The 17,969-nt window shown below is 40.5% G+C and overlaps 1 protein-coding gene across 1 annotated transcript in view; it reads right to left on the bottom strand.

Annotated features, from left to right (window-relative positions):
- FREM3 (FRAS1 related extracellular matrix 3) overlaps positions 1 to 17,969 on the bottom strand; it is an 83,526-nt gene that overhangs the window by 12,468 nt on the left and 53,089 nt on the right. Inside the window, exons 4-6 of the mRNA XM_035023216.1 lie at positions 17,002 to 17,232; positions 14,007 to 14,132; positions 2,770 to 3,021 (exon numbers count right to left, since the gene is read on the bottom strand). Coding sequence (XP_034879107.1) covers positions 2,770 to 3,021; positions 14,007 to 14,132; positions 17,002 to 17,232 — 609 coding nt within the window. The remainder of the gene's footprint in view (positions 1 to 2,769; positions 3,022 to 14,006; positions 14,133 to 17,001; positions 17,233 to 17,969) is intronic.

Here is a 17,969-nt window from a genome sequence, read left to right as displayed (position 1 = left end):
GAACATACTAATGAGTTTTAGGGATTAGGACATGGATTTATTTGGGGGCCATTAATCCACTTACCACACTGACCAATGGACCTGAATATCCAACCCCTTGACAGCCATTCATTTCTTACTATACATACAAACACTGACATTTGGGTTAGGAAGTTCTGTCCAAGTTCTTCTGTGAGGTGGTTCCAAGAGTAAACTCACTTTTGAGCACACTAACAAAGTTGTAGTCCTTGTCGAGCCCTGTGAATTTGCTTGTTTAGCTCTGATGTCTGTTGAATCATTTATGACCATCTCTGGTGTTTGTAATTTTAGGGGACACTCTGGCTTTTTGATAAACTCTTAGAAAGAGTTAGGTAAAGACATCGCAGGGAACATACTTCTTATTGGGCAAAAAGAGAATCATTAAAGGTCAGACAATCTTATTCTTTACTTTTGCTTTAGTTTTTCAGGATGAGTCTTAAGAAACATGTCCTCCTAAATATGTGGGTGAGATTGTAATGTACTTCCTTATCAAAATATAACTCATTATATTCTGAGAAAATGTTAAAGCATGGAAAACTACATAGCTTTATTTTGGGGGTCTCCTAGCACCCAAGTAGGGAAAAATAGCATGAGTCAAACAATAGAAATTTATTTATCTGGGGGAAACCTTGGAGAAATAGAAGACAAAATGGATAACCCGAATCACATAACCATTCGAGTTCAGTGATTAGCTCTGTTCTTTATCTGACTTTTTAGGAGTAAAATTTTAACAACAATTTTTAAGTTCATGACAAAATTTTATTTAAAAAATACTCAAATCTTCTACAGGATACTTCATTTTATGAGTATGAGCAATAATTAACCAAAGCCTTCATCTTAAAATGACTTCAAGAACCATCACATTCTAGAGATAGAAGTGTCCCTAGAGACCACCCATTTAAACCTCCTTATTTTATGAATTGGGAAAATGAGCCCCAGAGAACTCAACCTGCCCAAGGTCACCTGGAGCGGTAGTGGTGCCCAGGTTCAAGATCCAAGTCTCCAGGCTCCCAGTGCAAGCTTTCCTCACTCTGGCATTCCCCTTCCTGATTCTCCTTCTCCCCCTACCTAACCGCCCCCGTCTTTTTTCTTGTGTACTTGGAGCTATAACTAGGTCCAGCAAAAAAAACCTCAGATTGTACTGATATCATTCTTTCTGGCGATAGAGAAAGGTATCATAGTGAAAGGAAAAGGAAATTGAAGCTTTATTTTTATAGGTTTCAATCTTTTCATGTGAAGTCCTCCTCACCAGAGAAAACTGAGAATTGGTTATGAAAGGAAAGAGCTACTAAGAAAAAAAGTACGTAGAATAATCTAAGAAGTCCCTCCCTTTCTCTTCTTGTTTTGTGCTGAACTTCTCAGTCTCTGGAACTCAGTCCAGCAAACTTTCCCTACCTCTCAGTAAGAGTTAGATGCTCTAGCCATAATCCTAATCATAACCCCGATATTAAAAATAATCTAATCTGTCATTTGAGCTCCAAAAACCACATAACACCATATTATCATTCTTTCCTTTCAGACAGTTCCTATTTTTTACTGACTCTTCATATTTATCAAATAGACTTTGAGGTATTAGATTTTTCTGGAGTCTCAAACAATTAAAGTTACTCAGATTTTCCTTCTCTTCTGTTGGGAAGACAACAGATAACTTATATGTAAGACTATAAATAACATTTCTCTTTCCAGAAAAATTGGATAATCAATATTGATATTCTTAGTAGACACTTCCTAATAACTCTTTGGCTTAGCAGAGAAGATAATACAAATTCTAAATTTCCATACAATGAAAAATCATACACATATTTGAAGAAAACAATAATTCTCTTAATTCTAACGGGGAAATTTTTGAAAAGAAAAGTATACAATGAAGGAAGCCTAGACCTCAGGGTCTGTACTTACTCTTAGCCCTTGATATGTGTGAAAATCGGTTTTGGAATGGAACTTAGTCCATGATGATTTTTTTTTTCTTTTTAATGGGACAAAACTGGTCTATTGTACAACTTTGAGATTTTGTCCACAGGGTGCAACATCAACAAATAAACCCACTTTTAATTTCACTCATATCTTCTTTTGTTCTATGGTTGTTAGAAAAACATCATGTCACCCAGAACGTGGAGAACATCTGTCATACCAGCAAGAGTGTCTGCACTCTCCAGCCCCAGCTCTGTATTTATCCCTTCGCACCGCTCTTGGTTTCATGGAAGCTCTGGGCCTAGTCATAAAGCAGTCACCCTAATTTTGGGTCTGTGGCAGCAGCCAGTCTAATCCTGCCTAGATCTGAACACGGCAACTCACAGCCACTCAAATCCTGATGGAGGCATGTTTGAGAGATGAAGTAGTCTGAGACTAGTAATAACCTAGTCTGATCTTGCCCCTGGCTTGACCCACATTTTCTCTTTTTGAAAGTGCGTCTTGTAGAAAGGGCAGTAGAGACCGAGGAAAATCATACTGAGCTTGATACTTAACTTTGGTCCTCTTCTTGGCTTCTTTTTAAGTCTTAGGTCATTTCTTTAGGCAATTTTTTTTTTAAGTAAAGTCATACACAAATATTTTATCTCCATGAATTGCTATTTTGTTTTTGGTGTTGGTGATATTTATGTATTTGACAAGCCATGCACAGCTTTGGAGAAAGGGAAACACCAGTTATTCCTTTAATGGATACTTAAAGGGAGATTTGTCTCTCAACTGTTGAGGGACAGTGTAAGATCAAGACAGTTATTGCCAAGAGTTGAAAGCAGGAAATGGACTTACCATCACCACGATCAGCCAGGATAACCACCCTGGTGGTGGGGAACTGGGCTCCCAGTCGCCCTCCCACTGGCAGGCTCAGGGAAACACTAAAGGATTCCTCCTCTTCATAGAGGGAGTCATCGATGATCAAGACCCGGCAGCTCTTCTCAGCCTCATCCTTGTCAAAGTGGAGGATGCTGGTGTGGTCTTCTGGACGTGAGATGTAGTCAGAGAAAGATAATGCTGTTGAAGGAATGGAGCCTGTGGCAAAACCTATAGGAATATGAGATGGAACAGAGAAGGTGAGAAGAAACCTATGCTCCCACCACTGATTCTTCAAACTGTTTTGAGGCAATAGCATTGAGCACAAGGCTGTATGAATTATAAATCACACTTATCTCTGACAGTCTCAGATATTAATATTGTAATTAGAAGGCTTTCAGAACAGACCCTGTTTTTTTTTTTTTTTTAAAAAGTTTTTTTTTTTTTTTTATTTTGACAGGGAGAGAGAGAGTACCAGGAGGTGGAGCGGCAAGCAGAGGGAGAGGGAGAAGCAGACTCCCCGCTGAGCAGGAAGCCCAATGCGGGGCTCGATCCCAGGACCCTGGGATCATGACCTGAGCCAAAGGCAGATGCTTAACCATCTGAGCCACCCAGGCGCCCCTGGACCCTGTTTTTTTTGACACGATCCACAGTTAAAGTGGTCTCTAAACAGAGTATATATTGAATAAGGTCTGTTTGGATTAGGGGCTAAATAAACTGAAGGATCGTAAGACACTAGGCCTGGTTTCACTCAATTTGTTCATGTTACAGATGGGAAAACTGAAGTGCAGAGAGATGCGGACCAGAGAACGAGGCCGAGGTCGTGGTGCAGGTGTTTTCCTGCCCTGCCCTACCCTTCCCACCGTGGCAGAGCTGCAAGCCGCAGCGAGCAATCCGACTCCCACGCCCAGACTGGAGGTCTTGGCGTGGCACTGAAATGCAGCCACAAAAGTACCTGTTACTTTACAAGAAGTACAGAATTGATGGGAAGATTTCAGTTTGGATGTAGTGTGTTTTATTTTTTTATTTTTAAATTTAATTTAATTTTATTATTTTTAAAGATTTTATTTATTTATTTGACAGAGAGAGACATAGCGAGAGCAGGAACACAAGCAGGGGGAGTGGGAGAGGAAGGAGCAGGCTTCCCGCAGAGCAGGGAGCCCGATGTGGGGCTCGATCCCAGGACCCTGGGATCATGACCTGAGCCGAAGGCAGACGCTTAACGACTGAGCCACCCAGGCGCCCCAAGGATGTAGTGTGTTTTAAATTTTATTATAATAATTTATGTACATTAACATTCACAAATTCACACGCACTATTTGATGAGTTTTGACAAATGTATATGGTCGTGTAACCTACATCACAGACGTAACAGAACATTTTTATCCACCCCAAGAAGTTGACGTATACCCCTTGCAACACCTCTCCTTCCCTGTCTCCCGACCCTGGAAACCACTAATCTGTCTTGTCACTACCGATTTACTTGCCTTTGTGAGAATTTCATATACATGAAATATACAGTTCTTGCTCTTCTAGGTCTGATTTCTCTCATTTAGCACAATGCTTTCGAGATGCATCAGGGTTTTTTTTTTCCCTTTGTATTGCTGAATAGTATTCTCCATTGTATGGCTATACTAAAATTTGTTTTTCCATTTACCAGTTGATAATTCAGGTTTTTTTTCAGTTTTTAGCTATTCTGAATAATGCTGCCATGAATATTCTAGTACAGGTCTTTGAGTGGATATATAATTTATTTCTCTTGAGTAAATACTTAGGAATGGGATTCCTGGGCATTAGTGCGATGTTTTTATTATGGTAAAAGAAACGTAACCTAAAATTTACCGTTTTGACCATTTTTAAGTGTACATATCAGTAGTGTTATCTGTTCACATTACTGTGAAATAGATATCCAGAATTTTTTTCATCTTGCAAAATGGAAACCCTATGCTCATTAAATAATAACTCTCCATTTCCTCCCCTCCACCCTGCCCCCAGTCTCTGGCAACCACCATGAATTCATCAACTCTAGGTACTTTATGTAAGTGGAATTATATAGTATTTGTCTTTTTTTGTGACTGGCTTGTTTCATTGAGCACAGTGTCCTCAAGATTCATCCATGTTGTAGCATGTAAGGGGATTTTCTTCTTTTTTAGGCTGAGTAATAGTCCATCGTATGCTTATCTATCCATTTGTCCATGAATACTTGGGTTGCTTCACCTTGACTATTGTGAATAATGTTGCTACAAATAAGGGTGTGCAAATATCTCTTTAATTTTGCTTTTAACTTCTTTGGATATATACCCAGAAGTGGGGTTGCTGGACCATATAGCGGTTCTATTTTTAATTTTTTTAAAAGATTTTTAAAAATTTATTTGACAGAGAGAGACACAGCGAGAGAGGGAACACAAACAGGGGGAGTGGGAGAGGGAGAAGCAGGCTTCCCACTGAGCAGGGAGCCCGATGTGGGACTCGATCCCAGGACCCTGGGATCATGACCTGAGCTGGAGGCAGACGTCCAACGACTGAGCCACCCAGGCACCCCTATTTTTAATTTTTTGAGCAACCTCTGTGCTGTCTTCCATAGCAGCTGTGCCATCTTATAATCCCCATCAATAGTTCAAGTCAGTGCATTTTTTTGCAGTATTAAAAAAAATGACAACAGAGATTGAGAGCTAAAAGAGTAAAAATTCATCCTAGTAATTTAAATGTTTTAGGCAGACCAGATTTAGGTAGAATAAAGACTGTGTAAAATAACTCAATATATTAAATAAGCAATTTTTTAAAAAGATTTTTTAAAATTTATTTGCGAGAGAGAGAACGAGAGACAGAAAGCATGAGAGGGAGTGAGAGGGAGGAGGGTCAGAGGGCGAAGCCGACTCCCTGCCGAGCAGGGAGCCCGATGCAGGACTCGATTCCGGGACTCCAGGATCATGACCTGAGCCGAAGGCAGTTGCTTAACCAACTGAGCCACCCAGGTGCCCAATAAGCAGTTTTTGAAAAGCCTAAATATTTCCCACCACACTTCTCCTTTATGAGAAGCAGTGGGGATATGACAGTGAACTTTTGAACTGACACTCTAGTCTTGAAAGGGTCTCTCTTGCTTGCAGCTGTGGTATATGCATATAACATGCGGGCTAACACCAATGTCTGCTGTGTTCTTGCTAATGGGAATCAGCATAAATACAAGTTGATATCTACGGGTGTGTGTTGCATGTATAAGTACAGCTTGTTAAAAAATGAAAATGCTTTCCAAATTGACTTCCTAGGTTTTGCTCAAAGGGACACTAACTCACAAAATATTTCAGGATGATTTTTCAATAGAACAAATTTTAGAATTACCAGGCAGCGACAAGTGGACTGTTTTGTTATTCTGGAAACCTAAAGAAAAGGTTAGAGTTGGAGGGATTGATGAGAATAAAACTTGTTCACAAAAGCAGAGGGCAAGAACTGCTAGACCTGGATGGCTACAGGGGGGATGAGCATTTGCTGGGACAGCTAGCCAAGTTTCAGGGCCAGACTGTGCCTTAAACTTTATTCCTTCATGACGTTCCCTCCCGCTTCAGTCCTGTGAAATCTATGCACCGAAAAGCTCTCTGAGCCAAATCAGGAAGGAGAGGTTGGCCCTTAACATGTCAGAGACGGAGACATGAGCAAAGGCTAGAGAGAGGCATTCCCAGCAAAACAGAGAGGTGAGCAGCTCCAATAAAGAAAGCTCACAGGACACGATGACACCCTGTTGGGGAGACTTCTTATGCTTCAGGATATACACAAAAAATGGGGAAAAGGTCAATAACTCTTACAAGAATCTGATGAGATAACAAACAACCTTTGGGATGCTTTTTTAAGAGTGCAAAGTTTAAAAGGGGTTGTACATGAGAATACACCTTTTCCCCCCCTAGTGATCTGGCTTGCCGAATGTTGATATGACAGCCGATGTGAGAAAACAACCTTATCAGAATCTGCACATTGAGCATCTCAGGATAAATACCCAAAGCAGATACACCCTGGACTTGTATAGTGAGTATCTAATGCTATCTTTATTAAATGGCAACTATCTTTATTAAATCTCTTTCGCAATATATTTTGTCTAGTGAATGGTCAAATAATGATTTATCAGAGTTCATAAAACAGAAGTGATTGGGATTTTCCCCTTTTCTGTTCAGTTTTTTCAGCTGACTGATCCACTTGGTGAAATAGACATTCATTTAATTAGGTAGTTTTCTGGATTCAGTGAAAGATTGAAATATAATTCTTATTGAAAATCATTTGGCTGTGGAACTCTACTAAAACAAAAAGTGAAACAATACATTTTAGCATTTTTTTAAGCAAGTTTTAAAAAAAGATTTATTTATTCTTAGAGAGAGAGAGGGAGAGAGAGAGCGTGTGTGCATGCAGGGGCAGGAGCAGAGGGAGACAAAGAACCTCAAGCAGACTCCCTGCTGAGCGTGGAGCCCGACCCTGGGGCTCCGTCCGAGGACCCTGAGATCATGACCTGAGCCAAAATCAAGAGTCTGCCGCTTAACTGACTCAGCTGCCCAGGCTCCCCTAGCAAAAATTTTTAAAACACCTAGTGCTGATAGAAAAGAGTCTAATTTGCATATCATTTAATAAAAAAAAATTCAGTTTATCTAAATGGCCCATTCTTCCTAGGATTCTGGAACTTTTAGCTTGGAAAACCAATGATGTAATAGTCAAGAACAGAGAATACTGGTATTTATTTTAGTTTAAATAAAAAGCACTGTTTTATTGGTAGCAAGTTAAGAATTCCCAGGATTTAAGAGAGAAAATTCTGTTCTGAAAACATTAAATATAACCTGAGGTATAAGAACAGGTCCTTGGCAACGGTTTGTGCATATCTCCTATGTAATAGTGAAGCATGTCCAAGGAGTATGAATGGTGTTCCAGGTTGTTTTCAAAAAGATGCTTTAGCAACTGAGCCTCAAGTCTTATAGGGCCACTAGCCAGTGGTTGTGTTATAGCATTTTTACAAGGAACATTAGAGAAGGCTCTCATATAATATGTCCCTTGTTGTTTGTGGAGGTAGATTATGAGGCAGGATGGACTGTCTTAGTGAGTATCGCTTAGTTTTCCAAAATTAAGGTTAGACCCAAGGATTCATTTAATACTAACCTAAGAACCACCCTCTCCCCTCCACCACCAGCATGAAGGTTTGCTGGTAACGTCTAACAACTGGCTCTCCTACCTCAAAAACGAATGATGTAGTATACAGTGGCTAACTGAATATAAAAACCAAAAACCAAAAACCAAAAAACAACTGGCTCTCCAAATAAACAAAACACCCAAAAGCCCTGATCTGTAGTCTTTGCTGATTATTGTCATGTAAATATTCCCACCAGCCAGTTTCACTATGAATGTGAAGTCAGAGCCTAGATTTGGGATGACAACGTACACAACTGACTCTTACCCGCAGTTTCTAGCCAGATCCAGCATGCCACTGCATCCATAATGATGACTGCATAGATTTTCCCGGGTCCAAGCCCATCTCAGACATCACTGGGAGTCTGAGAATCTATGAAGTTATAGTAAAAAAAAAAAATTGTCTCTTTACAGAGAGTATATATGGCTCCTTTTCTGTGGCTACATAGTATATTTGCTTTATAAAGGTCATAGATCATACTTAAAGTCAGAGAAAGCCCTATCAAGAAACTATACTAAAGGGCAATTGAATCACTATATTATGGTATTTGATAACTTTATGAGGTAGCGAGGGCATTTTATCAATGAGAAAATTGAGGCAGGGAGCGCCCCGGTGACTTATCCGTGAGTCAAAGACACGTCTCCTGATGGGGCAGGTTTTACTTCGCCACATTATCTTTAGTTATTATATTACTTAATTATATATTCTTTTAAACATACAAATTTCCTTTAGTATAGATTTTAAATAGGGCAGCAAGACAGGAAATCACCCATCTTTAAAAGCACAGCATTTGACTCCTGGTTGGAGCAGGTCTTAGTCAGAAGCCCCAGGCACAGTTCATGTCATGCCCAGGAGGGTCTGTGACCCGGACAGGTTGGGGAGCAAGTGGAGAGAAAGGAAGGGTGGGGAATGCTGGGCTGGAGTGGCACGGGAGCTCTGTCTAGAAGAGTCTCTGGGACACTCTCCCCAGTAGTTTGGCTGAAGAGGTACCCTGGGGTGCTCTCCCACTACAAAATATGCAGAAGAAATATTATTCTGGCTTTTCTCTGCTCATAGGAATAACGAAAATCATCAAGGGTCAGAATAAAACAAAAACAATATCCTAAAACTCCTAAACTCCAAATCCCATAAAACTAGAGAAGGGAATTCCATTTAGAAGCGGCGTGGTCCCGAGAGTAAGTACAGCATCAGCCCTGCAGGGGACGCTGTGCTCCACCAGGGAGCAGAATCTGAAACTCTGCAATTAAGCCTGGGGATGCAGGGGAGCAGGAGCGTTTCTGGGTCAGCACTGCTCTTAAATCCTGGAAGAAGCAACACAAATCCTCCTTGGAAGAAAGCTTCCTCAAGTACAGCCCTCAGATCTTTCACAGATTCAGTCAAATAAAAGTGAGAAGATCTAGAACACATAGAAAAGACAGATCACTGCAAAGATGACTTTAGACCATAGGCAGGCTTTTTAACAACAGTGGAAGGTGGAAGATGCTGAAACTTCAAAATGCTGGGAGAAAGTAACTGTCAACCTAGAATTGCAAGACTGAGGTTGAAATAAAAACATATTCCAATAAACAAAAAACTGAAGTTTATCCTCCACAAGTCTCCACTCAAGGACCTTCTAGATGATCTAAAGGACCCCTCCGAGATGCAAGGTGTAGCTTCTATAACCTATATACACTCTTATAACCAAATAAATAGACACAGAATTTTTCTTTAAGAAAAAAAAAAAAAAAGAGAGAGAGAAAGTCTTCTGTTTGGATGTGCTTGGAACCTGCTCGGAATAATCTACTTTCTACCTCCTCCTTAACATGACCCGGAGAAACAGCCCAATCAAAGAAGTGGGGCTGGACCATGGCTTGCGGTTCACCACACAATCCTTCGCAAATGGATAAAGTCGATCATTTAAAAACCTCAGCCTATTTGACTTGGGGCTGACCAAAACCACGGGATGATTCAGTACTATTCCTGGACTGTTGGTTTTAGGTTCTGTGGTTTGCTCTTCATCAGCTCTTTTTTTCCTATAAGAGCAGCTTCCTAACAAGGAAATGACTATTGAGAAGAAAAAGATGAACGACATCTATCTTAAGAATAAAACAGGGCCAAAAACTGACTTGCACACATCCGTTCCCAAGGTATCCTTGAGCTTAAAACGTTTCTCTAGAGAGTCATAGTTCTTCATCATGGAGGGAGTTAATCCCTCCAGCTCTTCTTCTCCCAAACAATTTTTTTTTTTAATACAATGCCCCGTCTGAGAATACTGATGATAGATATTATAGGCATGTAGCAAGGACAGGCAATGCCATGGCAGACTGGAACGTTAATGGTGCGACCTTGACATCCCCATCAAAGCACAACATAAAACTAGTCACTCCTTGCATCTACAGCAGGTGTAATATGCGTTCAGTGTTTGTGAATTACTACTAATGTACAAAGCATGAGTTTGCTTTGTTCAACTGTTCATACAGCTTATGCTTATTTTACTCATGAAAATAAGAATTGGTAAAGATTCACTTTAATAAGAATTCCATAAAGGTTTAAATAACCAAATTAAGGGGTGTCTGTGTGGTACAGTCAGTTAGGCGTCAGACTCTTGGTTTTGGCTCAGGTTGTGATCTTGGGGTCATAAGATCGAGCCCCCATTGGGCTCTGCACTCAGTGGGAAGTCTGCTTAAGACTCTCTCTCCCTCTCCCTCTGCCCCTTCCCCCATTCTCTCTCTCTCTAAAAAACAAATAAATAAATCTTTAAATAACCAAATTAAACTCTCACCCTCTGAGATTTTTAAGTATCTGTGGGGATTAGGTGAGGATAAATACCACAATGCCACTCAAATGTGCATACAAAATTTACAAGTTCTTGGTCTCTTGTGATTCCATAGAGGTGTGCAAGAATCAGGGTGTGACCATGAATGCCGTGGCTTTGTGCTCCAGGGAAGGACCCTGGCCCTGTTATACTTTTTAAATTTTTTTTTTTTTTTAATTTTTTACTGAAAGCATGAGAACTGTCTTTTGTGTGGGTCAAGACTCAGGCACTGAGTACTATGAATTGTGTGTCTCCAGCTAAGTAGGGAGTTTTCTGGGTCTATCAGTCTTGAACCTGGAGACCTTATCGGAAGTTGGGTCCCATTGAGGAGTTCTATGGAAAGCTAGATCTGGGTGTAGCTTCTTTCATGTGGGCAGAGGCATCCCTTTATCCTAACTGACTCATTGCCAAGTCTTCTGAACTTCCTAGTTTGTTCTGCTGATCTTTCTACAAGGTAGCTCTTTCCAGAAGCAGAGGGATGGGCAGACTTTGGTGGTCTTTTATCAATTGCCACTGATCTTCCAGGTTGGGCTATTTACCACCTCTTTTCTCCCATTCACATCTGGTAAACTCTAGAATCCTTATCTTCCACACAGTATGCATGTGGACAGAGAATATGCCACTGGTACCAGAAGAAGCCCAGCTGGAAGCCTACAGCAGAGAATGAGCTTCTCTGCTGAGCTGCAGCCCCTCCCCTGCATGCCCAGGTCCTCATTCATTCTAAGACTTAAACTAGAGCCCAGTGTGGACTTGGAAGAGAGAGCGAAACACATCCTGGGAGGCCAGGGATCACTTGGCAAAGAAGACCTCAAGGACTGCCTCACCTTGTAATTTCTTCTCCTTGCTTTTCACTTCCTGCACGGGGTAACACCAGGTTAAAACGTAAGTTACATGTAGCTGGCAGTGTCTGATGCCTTCAAGAGATGAGTCTTAGTTAAAGAACAGACTTTAATGAACAGGGCAGTTCAGCTCTGGACATAAAGCCAAAAACAAACGTGAAGATCTCGAAGATGTGCTACAGAGGCTTGTCCTTGTAGTTGACTTTGAAAATCTCAAAATAAATTACCGGCTTACTGCCAAATTCCTTGTCCTCGGGGCAGAGGAGAATTTATTCTCGTTCCTTTCCTCAACCTTGGCACTATTAATAGATGTGGTAGATGATTCTTAATTGTGGGGGCTGTGCTGTGCGTTGTTGGATGTTTAGCAAGTGTGAGCATAGATTTGGAGAGATTGCATAAATGAACAGAGAGTGGTCAGACCATATATAAAAATAGAAATCTGACCCACCATCTGCAGCAACCCGTTTAGGAAGTGAAACCACTACCTCTGTGACATTTGGCCTCAAATGGTCAGGACTTAATAACTGCCAACTTCTGTAATTTTTGCACTGGCTTCCAATTTAGGACCAACCAGAGAAAGCCAAACATACTTCCCTAATCAACCACGTAGGCCTCCAGCTTCCTTATGCCAACAGCCTCCAATCAGGGTATACCTTCCCTTTTTTCCATTATAAAGTAGTCCACTCCTCTGCCTGCTTTTGAGTCTCTGCCAAGTGCAAGTGATGGTGGCTGACCCCCTAGCTATAGTGAGCTCTGAATAAATTAGCCTGGGACATAAGTAATATATATATTTGGTTTCTGTCCCTGTTTCCTGGCACACAAGCTCCTTAAACCCTTAGAATCTTTGAAGTGGTATGTCTTTTTGCATGCTAATGAGATGACTGGTGCTGGGGGCTCCTAGATGGCATTGGCGGTGGGACACTAGTTGCCAGGGAAACCAACCAGTGATTAGAGTGTTAGGATTTTCTGCCCCACTCCCTAACCCCCCAGGGAGGGGAGGGGATCTGGGGGATGATTTAATCACCAATGTTCGAGGATTTAATCAACCATGCCTATGTAATGAAGCCTCCAGAAAAAAAGCCTAGCCAAAGGGGTTCAGAAAGCTTCTGGGTTGTAGAACACCTCTAGGTGCTGGGAAGGGGATGCTCCCAGAGAGAACGAGGGAGCTCTGTGCCCCTTTCCACATACCTTGCCTATGCCTTTCTTCCATCTGGTTGTTCCTGAGTTGTATCCTTTATAACAAACCTGTAATCTAGTAAGTAAATGGCTTCCTGAGTTCTGTAGGCTATTCTAGAAAATTATCAAACCCAAACAGGGGTAGTGGGAACCTCCAGTAGGTCAGAAACACAGTGACAACCTAAACTTGGGATAGGTATCTGAAGTGGAGGCGGTCTTGTGGGATGGAGCCCTTACCCTGTAGGGTCTGTGTTATCTCCAGGTAGATGGTGTCAGAATTGAATTTGAGGACACCCAGCTGGTGTGCACAGAAATTGGAGAATTGCTTGGTATGGTAAAAACCTGCACACATCTGGTATCGGAGGTGAAATATTGGTGTGAGTGTAGAAAAATGTAGTTTACTTTTATAGCTTATTCTTCTTCTCATTTGTGTGGTCTTCTTATAGGTCCATTGTTTTTGTCTATTACATAGTTCTAATGAGTGAAAACATATGACCTTGGGACGCCTGGGTGGCTCAGTCAGTTAAGCGTCTGCCTTCAGCTCAGGTCATGATCCCAGGGTCCTGGGATCGAGTCCCGCATCGGGCTCCCCGCTCTGCGGGGAGCCTGCTTCTCCCTTTGCCTCTGCCTCTCTCTCTCTCTATCTCTCATGAATAAATAAATAAAATCTTAAAAAAAAAAAGAAAGAAAACATATGACCTCGAGGGATTGGACAGAGGACAGCTAAATTTTGACTGTATAGAAATAGAGAGGTCAGAAAGAATGGGACATTGTTTTGAGAGGTAAGGACACCTGGGCCCATGATTAGGGGACATTTTTCATTGTTGGGGGTGGGGAGAGAGGAGAAGAAGAGACCGAGTAGTACATACAGACTATTTTACCTTGTTTCTTAGGTGCAATGCAGACCATTAAAAGTAAGAATCCCTTATTTATATTTTCCACCAGCATATAAAAACCAATTTCACATAAAATGTCTCATTTGACCCTCAAACAACTTTATGAGGTAGTCTCAACATATGTTTTCATCCCAGTTTCCAGTGAAATTTTACCCTTGGTTGAAGAGACCAGATCCCCCAGAGTTAGAGCACCTGTATGTGGTTGCAAGGTTGTCAGGTAGCAGGGCATGGACCAGGGTTGATCCAGGCTTCAGTCCTCTGCAAGCGCTTGGCTCACCACCCAGCTACTCCCCGTAGCCCCACGGTCCTAAGAATCTTATTCCTGGATGTCAGTACCCCGCAAAGCTTCCTACCTTCATGTGTAGAGCAAATGACCGTTAGTTCTTGGCTAGCATCTCCAGACCGTCTTACTGGAATCAAAAGCTCTCCAACATGCTCCTCTATTTTGTATTCTGCCTCTGGAATATAAACCGTTGGTTCTAGAAAAGATGGTAGAAGACACTTCAGCAAGACGTCAAGTGGACTGGTGATATTGGTGATATTCTAACCTGAGTAGAAATGTACATAGTCTTTGACCCCTAAATTTTTCTAACATGATTAACTGTATGAGATACAGTGGGAATAGGAAATGTTTCTTATTAAATGGAGCTGGAGAGGCAGTGGAATTGGGTTTAGGAGGCTTTTGAAAGGTTAAAAAGAAAAGCTGGCACTAAAATGGAAAGGAAAATCTTGCAGCAGTTGTGTCTTTCTTTTTTTTTTTTTTTGAGATCAGATTTTAGGTCTTCTAAATAGAGATCACACATTTCTACCCTTGCTTTCCTTTTACTGCTTACTTTTTAAAAAAATGCTTTTAATGATCAAGTAAGCTAATACATTAACACGGAAATAAGTTTTTCCTGATTTATTCCATGAACACTTTATTCAACACTTATTGTGCAGATATTGTGTGGAAGACACTGGCCAATTAATATTTTGGGAAAAATAAGTTACTGGTTCTCCCCTAATTTTTTTATTAGGCTTTTTAATTCTGGTATCGTTAACATACTCCTACCCTTAATGTTTAAAATAACATTCCCATTGGAATTTACCGAGCTGTGTGTGTGCATCTGTATGCACGCACATGTGTGTATATTTATGCATATATACACATCACAGAACATTCACTGAAATATGAATATGAATATTGGTTATCTCTTGATGGAATTATATGTAGTATTTTTCTTTTTTTTTCAACATTTTCCAAGGCTTTTCATTAGGCATGCATTGTGCAATTAAATATACATGTTTAAAAAAATAGAAATTTAAGTGTGTTGTTCCTATTCACAGAGTCAAATGGACAACTAATCAAACCACATTCAACTTCTTTAGTTCTTTCTTTCATAACATATATACACATAGAGTCTTCCTCTTGCAAGCAAGAAGGAAAAATATTGTATAGACCATCATTTCTTCTTTTGGAACTATTACTAAGTGATAACCCAGAATTCAATGTTGAATTGTCTAGTTATCATGGGTTAATTTTTACTTCTTTATTTTGCTGCCTAAATTAGTTTCAACAGATACCGATATCTACCTCTAGGAAAATAGTGGTCCCGATTTACAGAGGAAAAGACCAGTGATAATTTTCTTTCTGCCATTTTACCCTCCTATGGTAGTCTACTGTCTTGACATCTCTTGATTCAAAAGGTTGGCATCATGGAAGAAGCTAAAAGTAAGTTAAAATTATTATCATCATGTGAAAAAACTGGAAAAATACATTAATACTGAGTTGTTCAGACATGTTTTCTATTTTCTCATTTTGAAAAGCCTGCTCCCTTCCATCAGGGAATCCAAACCCCATTAATTCTCTAAGACTCAGCTCAAACCCTCCCTCCTCCAGGAGCCTTAACTGCTTACGACTATGGTGATCTCTCCAATTTCTTACCTCAGAACTGTAGACTCCTTTAGCCAAGTATCCTAACATTGGGCTTTCCTAATTGATTCATGTGTCTAAGTGTTGTCATCAATGAAACTGATAAGATACCTTGTTCATTGGGTAATGGGGCAACGTTTTCTACTTTTGTCTGCCAAAAACCAAAGTGTATAGAACAATATTTCCCAAATTGTATTTAAAGAAAACTATAACTAAGAGATTTTATAGGATATTCCTTGGGGACAATAAATAAAAACAAAGTGTATGTTCTAGTTTGGGAAAACCAATTAAACAAAGTTAAACGGGTTTCTTTGTAGGAGAATTTCTTAGAAAGTTTATTACGCTAGCTAGGAAGGAAGATATTTGAAACAGTTTCTAGATTTATTTGGTCCATGGAAAGCTTTCTAATCCTGTTGTAGAAATTCTATTATACTACGGTTCTCTGCTATGCAGTTTGCAACATACGAATACAGAAGACTCTCCATGCATTCTTGTGAATTAACTAAGACTTACGCCCTGGTAGTAAGTCATGCAATTCTAGGGGATGCCTGAATTCTTTCAACTATTATGACAATCAATGTGTCTAATTAAAATTCAAAGATGAATATTAAAGCCTTCCTTAAGGGAGTATTCTTCTCCTTTCAAGAAAAGGGGCAAGCAGTAGCACAATTACTAGTTAAAACTTCTTTTTCCCTTTTAAATTTATCTTGGGAGGTATTTGCTGTATGAATGAATGAGTAAATAAATAAAATGAACCTGTGAATTCAAGAATATGAGGCACAGCTATAATAGAACTTTGTGGAACACATGCTAAAACCAGCAAGTTGACTAGGGCTTAGCAGCCACATCCAGGACAAGGGGTATCTGAAGTCCTTCCCTGATCTGATGAGGTGCTCCCAGAAAATGGTGAGAAGTTAGTGGGCCTGGAATGAGCCCTGAGGATCAGCCATCTGGAGGCAATGCTGCGCCATATCGAGTGTGTAGAGAGCTAACTCTGAGGGCTTGTGCATATTCTAAAGAAATGCTGGTAAAGTCATGTCTATTTCAACCTCTTATATTCCTTTTCAAAAATCCTAAGAGCAGGGGCACCTGGATGGCTCAGTCGGTTAAGCGTCTGCCTGATCTCAGGGTCCTGGGATCAAGTCCTGCATTGGGCTCCCCACTCAGGGGAGAGTCTGCTTCCCCTTCTCCCTCTGCCTCCTCCCCCCACCCCCCACTTGTGCTCTCTCACTATGTCTCAAATAAATAATTAAAATCTTTATAAAAAATCCTAAGAGCAAAGAAAAAATTACTGCCTTAAAGTGATTACTTAACTTTAAATCCTAGATGGTATGAACATATTCAGTGGCTTATGGAGCCTGAGGGAGGTATGAACGCCTGGAATGGATGCAAGAACATGTACTAGTTAATAAATCATACCAACATAAATCACATACCATCTCCAGGGTCGACAATTTCAACAGTTGCCATTTCCGGAAACTCCAGTGCAGCCATGACAGGGTTCAACAGAATGATCTGGAAGGTCTCTGAAGCCTCGTATTTATTGTCAGATATAATTCTCACTCTCCATGTGGCCGTAGTCTGTCCAGGATTGAAGTGGACCTGTTTCTGGGACTTTCCTTTAAAATCTTTATCTTTCTTTGCAGTTTCATCTTTGGTTACAATGCCTAAATAAAAAGTGGGAAACTATGAATGTAAAGCCAAGTCACTGAAGAAAGATTCTTTCAGAGAGGATTCTTTTGTTGATGAAAAACAGATAACATGGAAGTTACTTCTTTTAATGCTCCCAAAAGACATTTATAAACTATACGTATTGGCTAAGAGAGTACATTAGCAGAAGTGGAGGGAAGTGAGCGGGAAGCAGGGAAGGAGGAGAGACAAAAAAGAGAGAACAGAGAACGGTTATTAACTTATTTATTTTACAAATATTTGCCGAGGGCATCTGATATGCCAAACTCTACCAGGTACTCAGGATTCAGAGATGAGTATGAAATCGTTCCAGCTTCCAGAGAAGCCATTAGAATGGGCACCATATGGAGGTGGAGATCTTTGGCTGTTTTGTTCACTGGTGATTACAGCGGTGCCTGGCGTGGAATAAGTAGTCCATAAATATATTTTTTAAAGATTTTATTTATTCATTTGACAGAGAAAGACACAGCAAGAGAGGGAACACAAGCAGGGGGAGTGGGTGAGGGAGAAGCAGGCTTCCTGCAGAGCAGGGAGCCCGATGTGGGGCTTGATCTCAGGACCCTGGGACCATGACCTGAGCCGAAGGCAGATGCTTAACCGACTGAGTCACCCAGGGGTCCCCCATAAATATTTTTTGAATGAATATTTTCTATCTAATAATTTCAATAGTTTTAATTAATGAAATTAATTTTTTCTCATGCAGATCTTTACTCAT

The sequence above is a fragment of the Mirounga leonina genome, unplaced genomic scaffold (genome assembly GCF_011800145.1).
Source record: "Mirounga leonina isolate KUSES-001 unplaced genomic scaffold, KU_Mleo_1.0 Mir_176, whole genome shotgun sequence".
In the NCBI taxonomy this organism is placed as follows: domain Eukaryota; kingdom Metazoa; phylum Chordata; class Mammalia; order Carnivora; family Phocidae; genus Mirounga; species Mirounga leonina.
The sequence above is the reverse complement of the archived record's forward strand: the minus strand, read 5'-3'. Positions and strand labels throughout refer to the sequence as shown.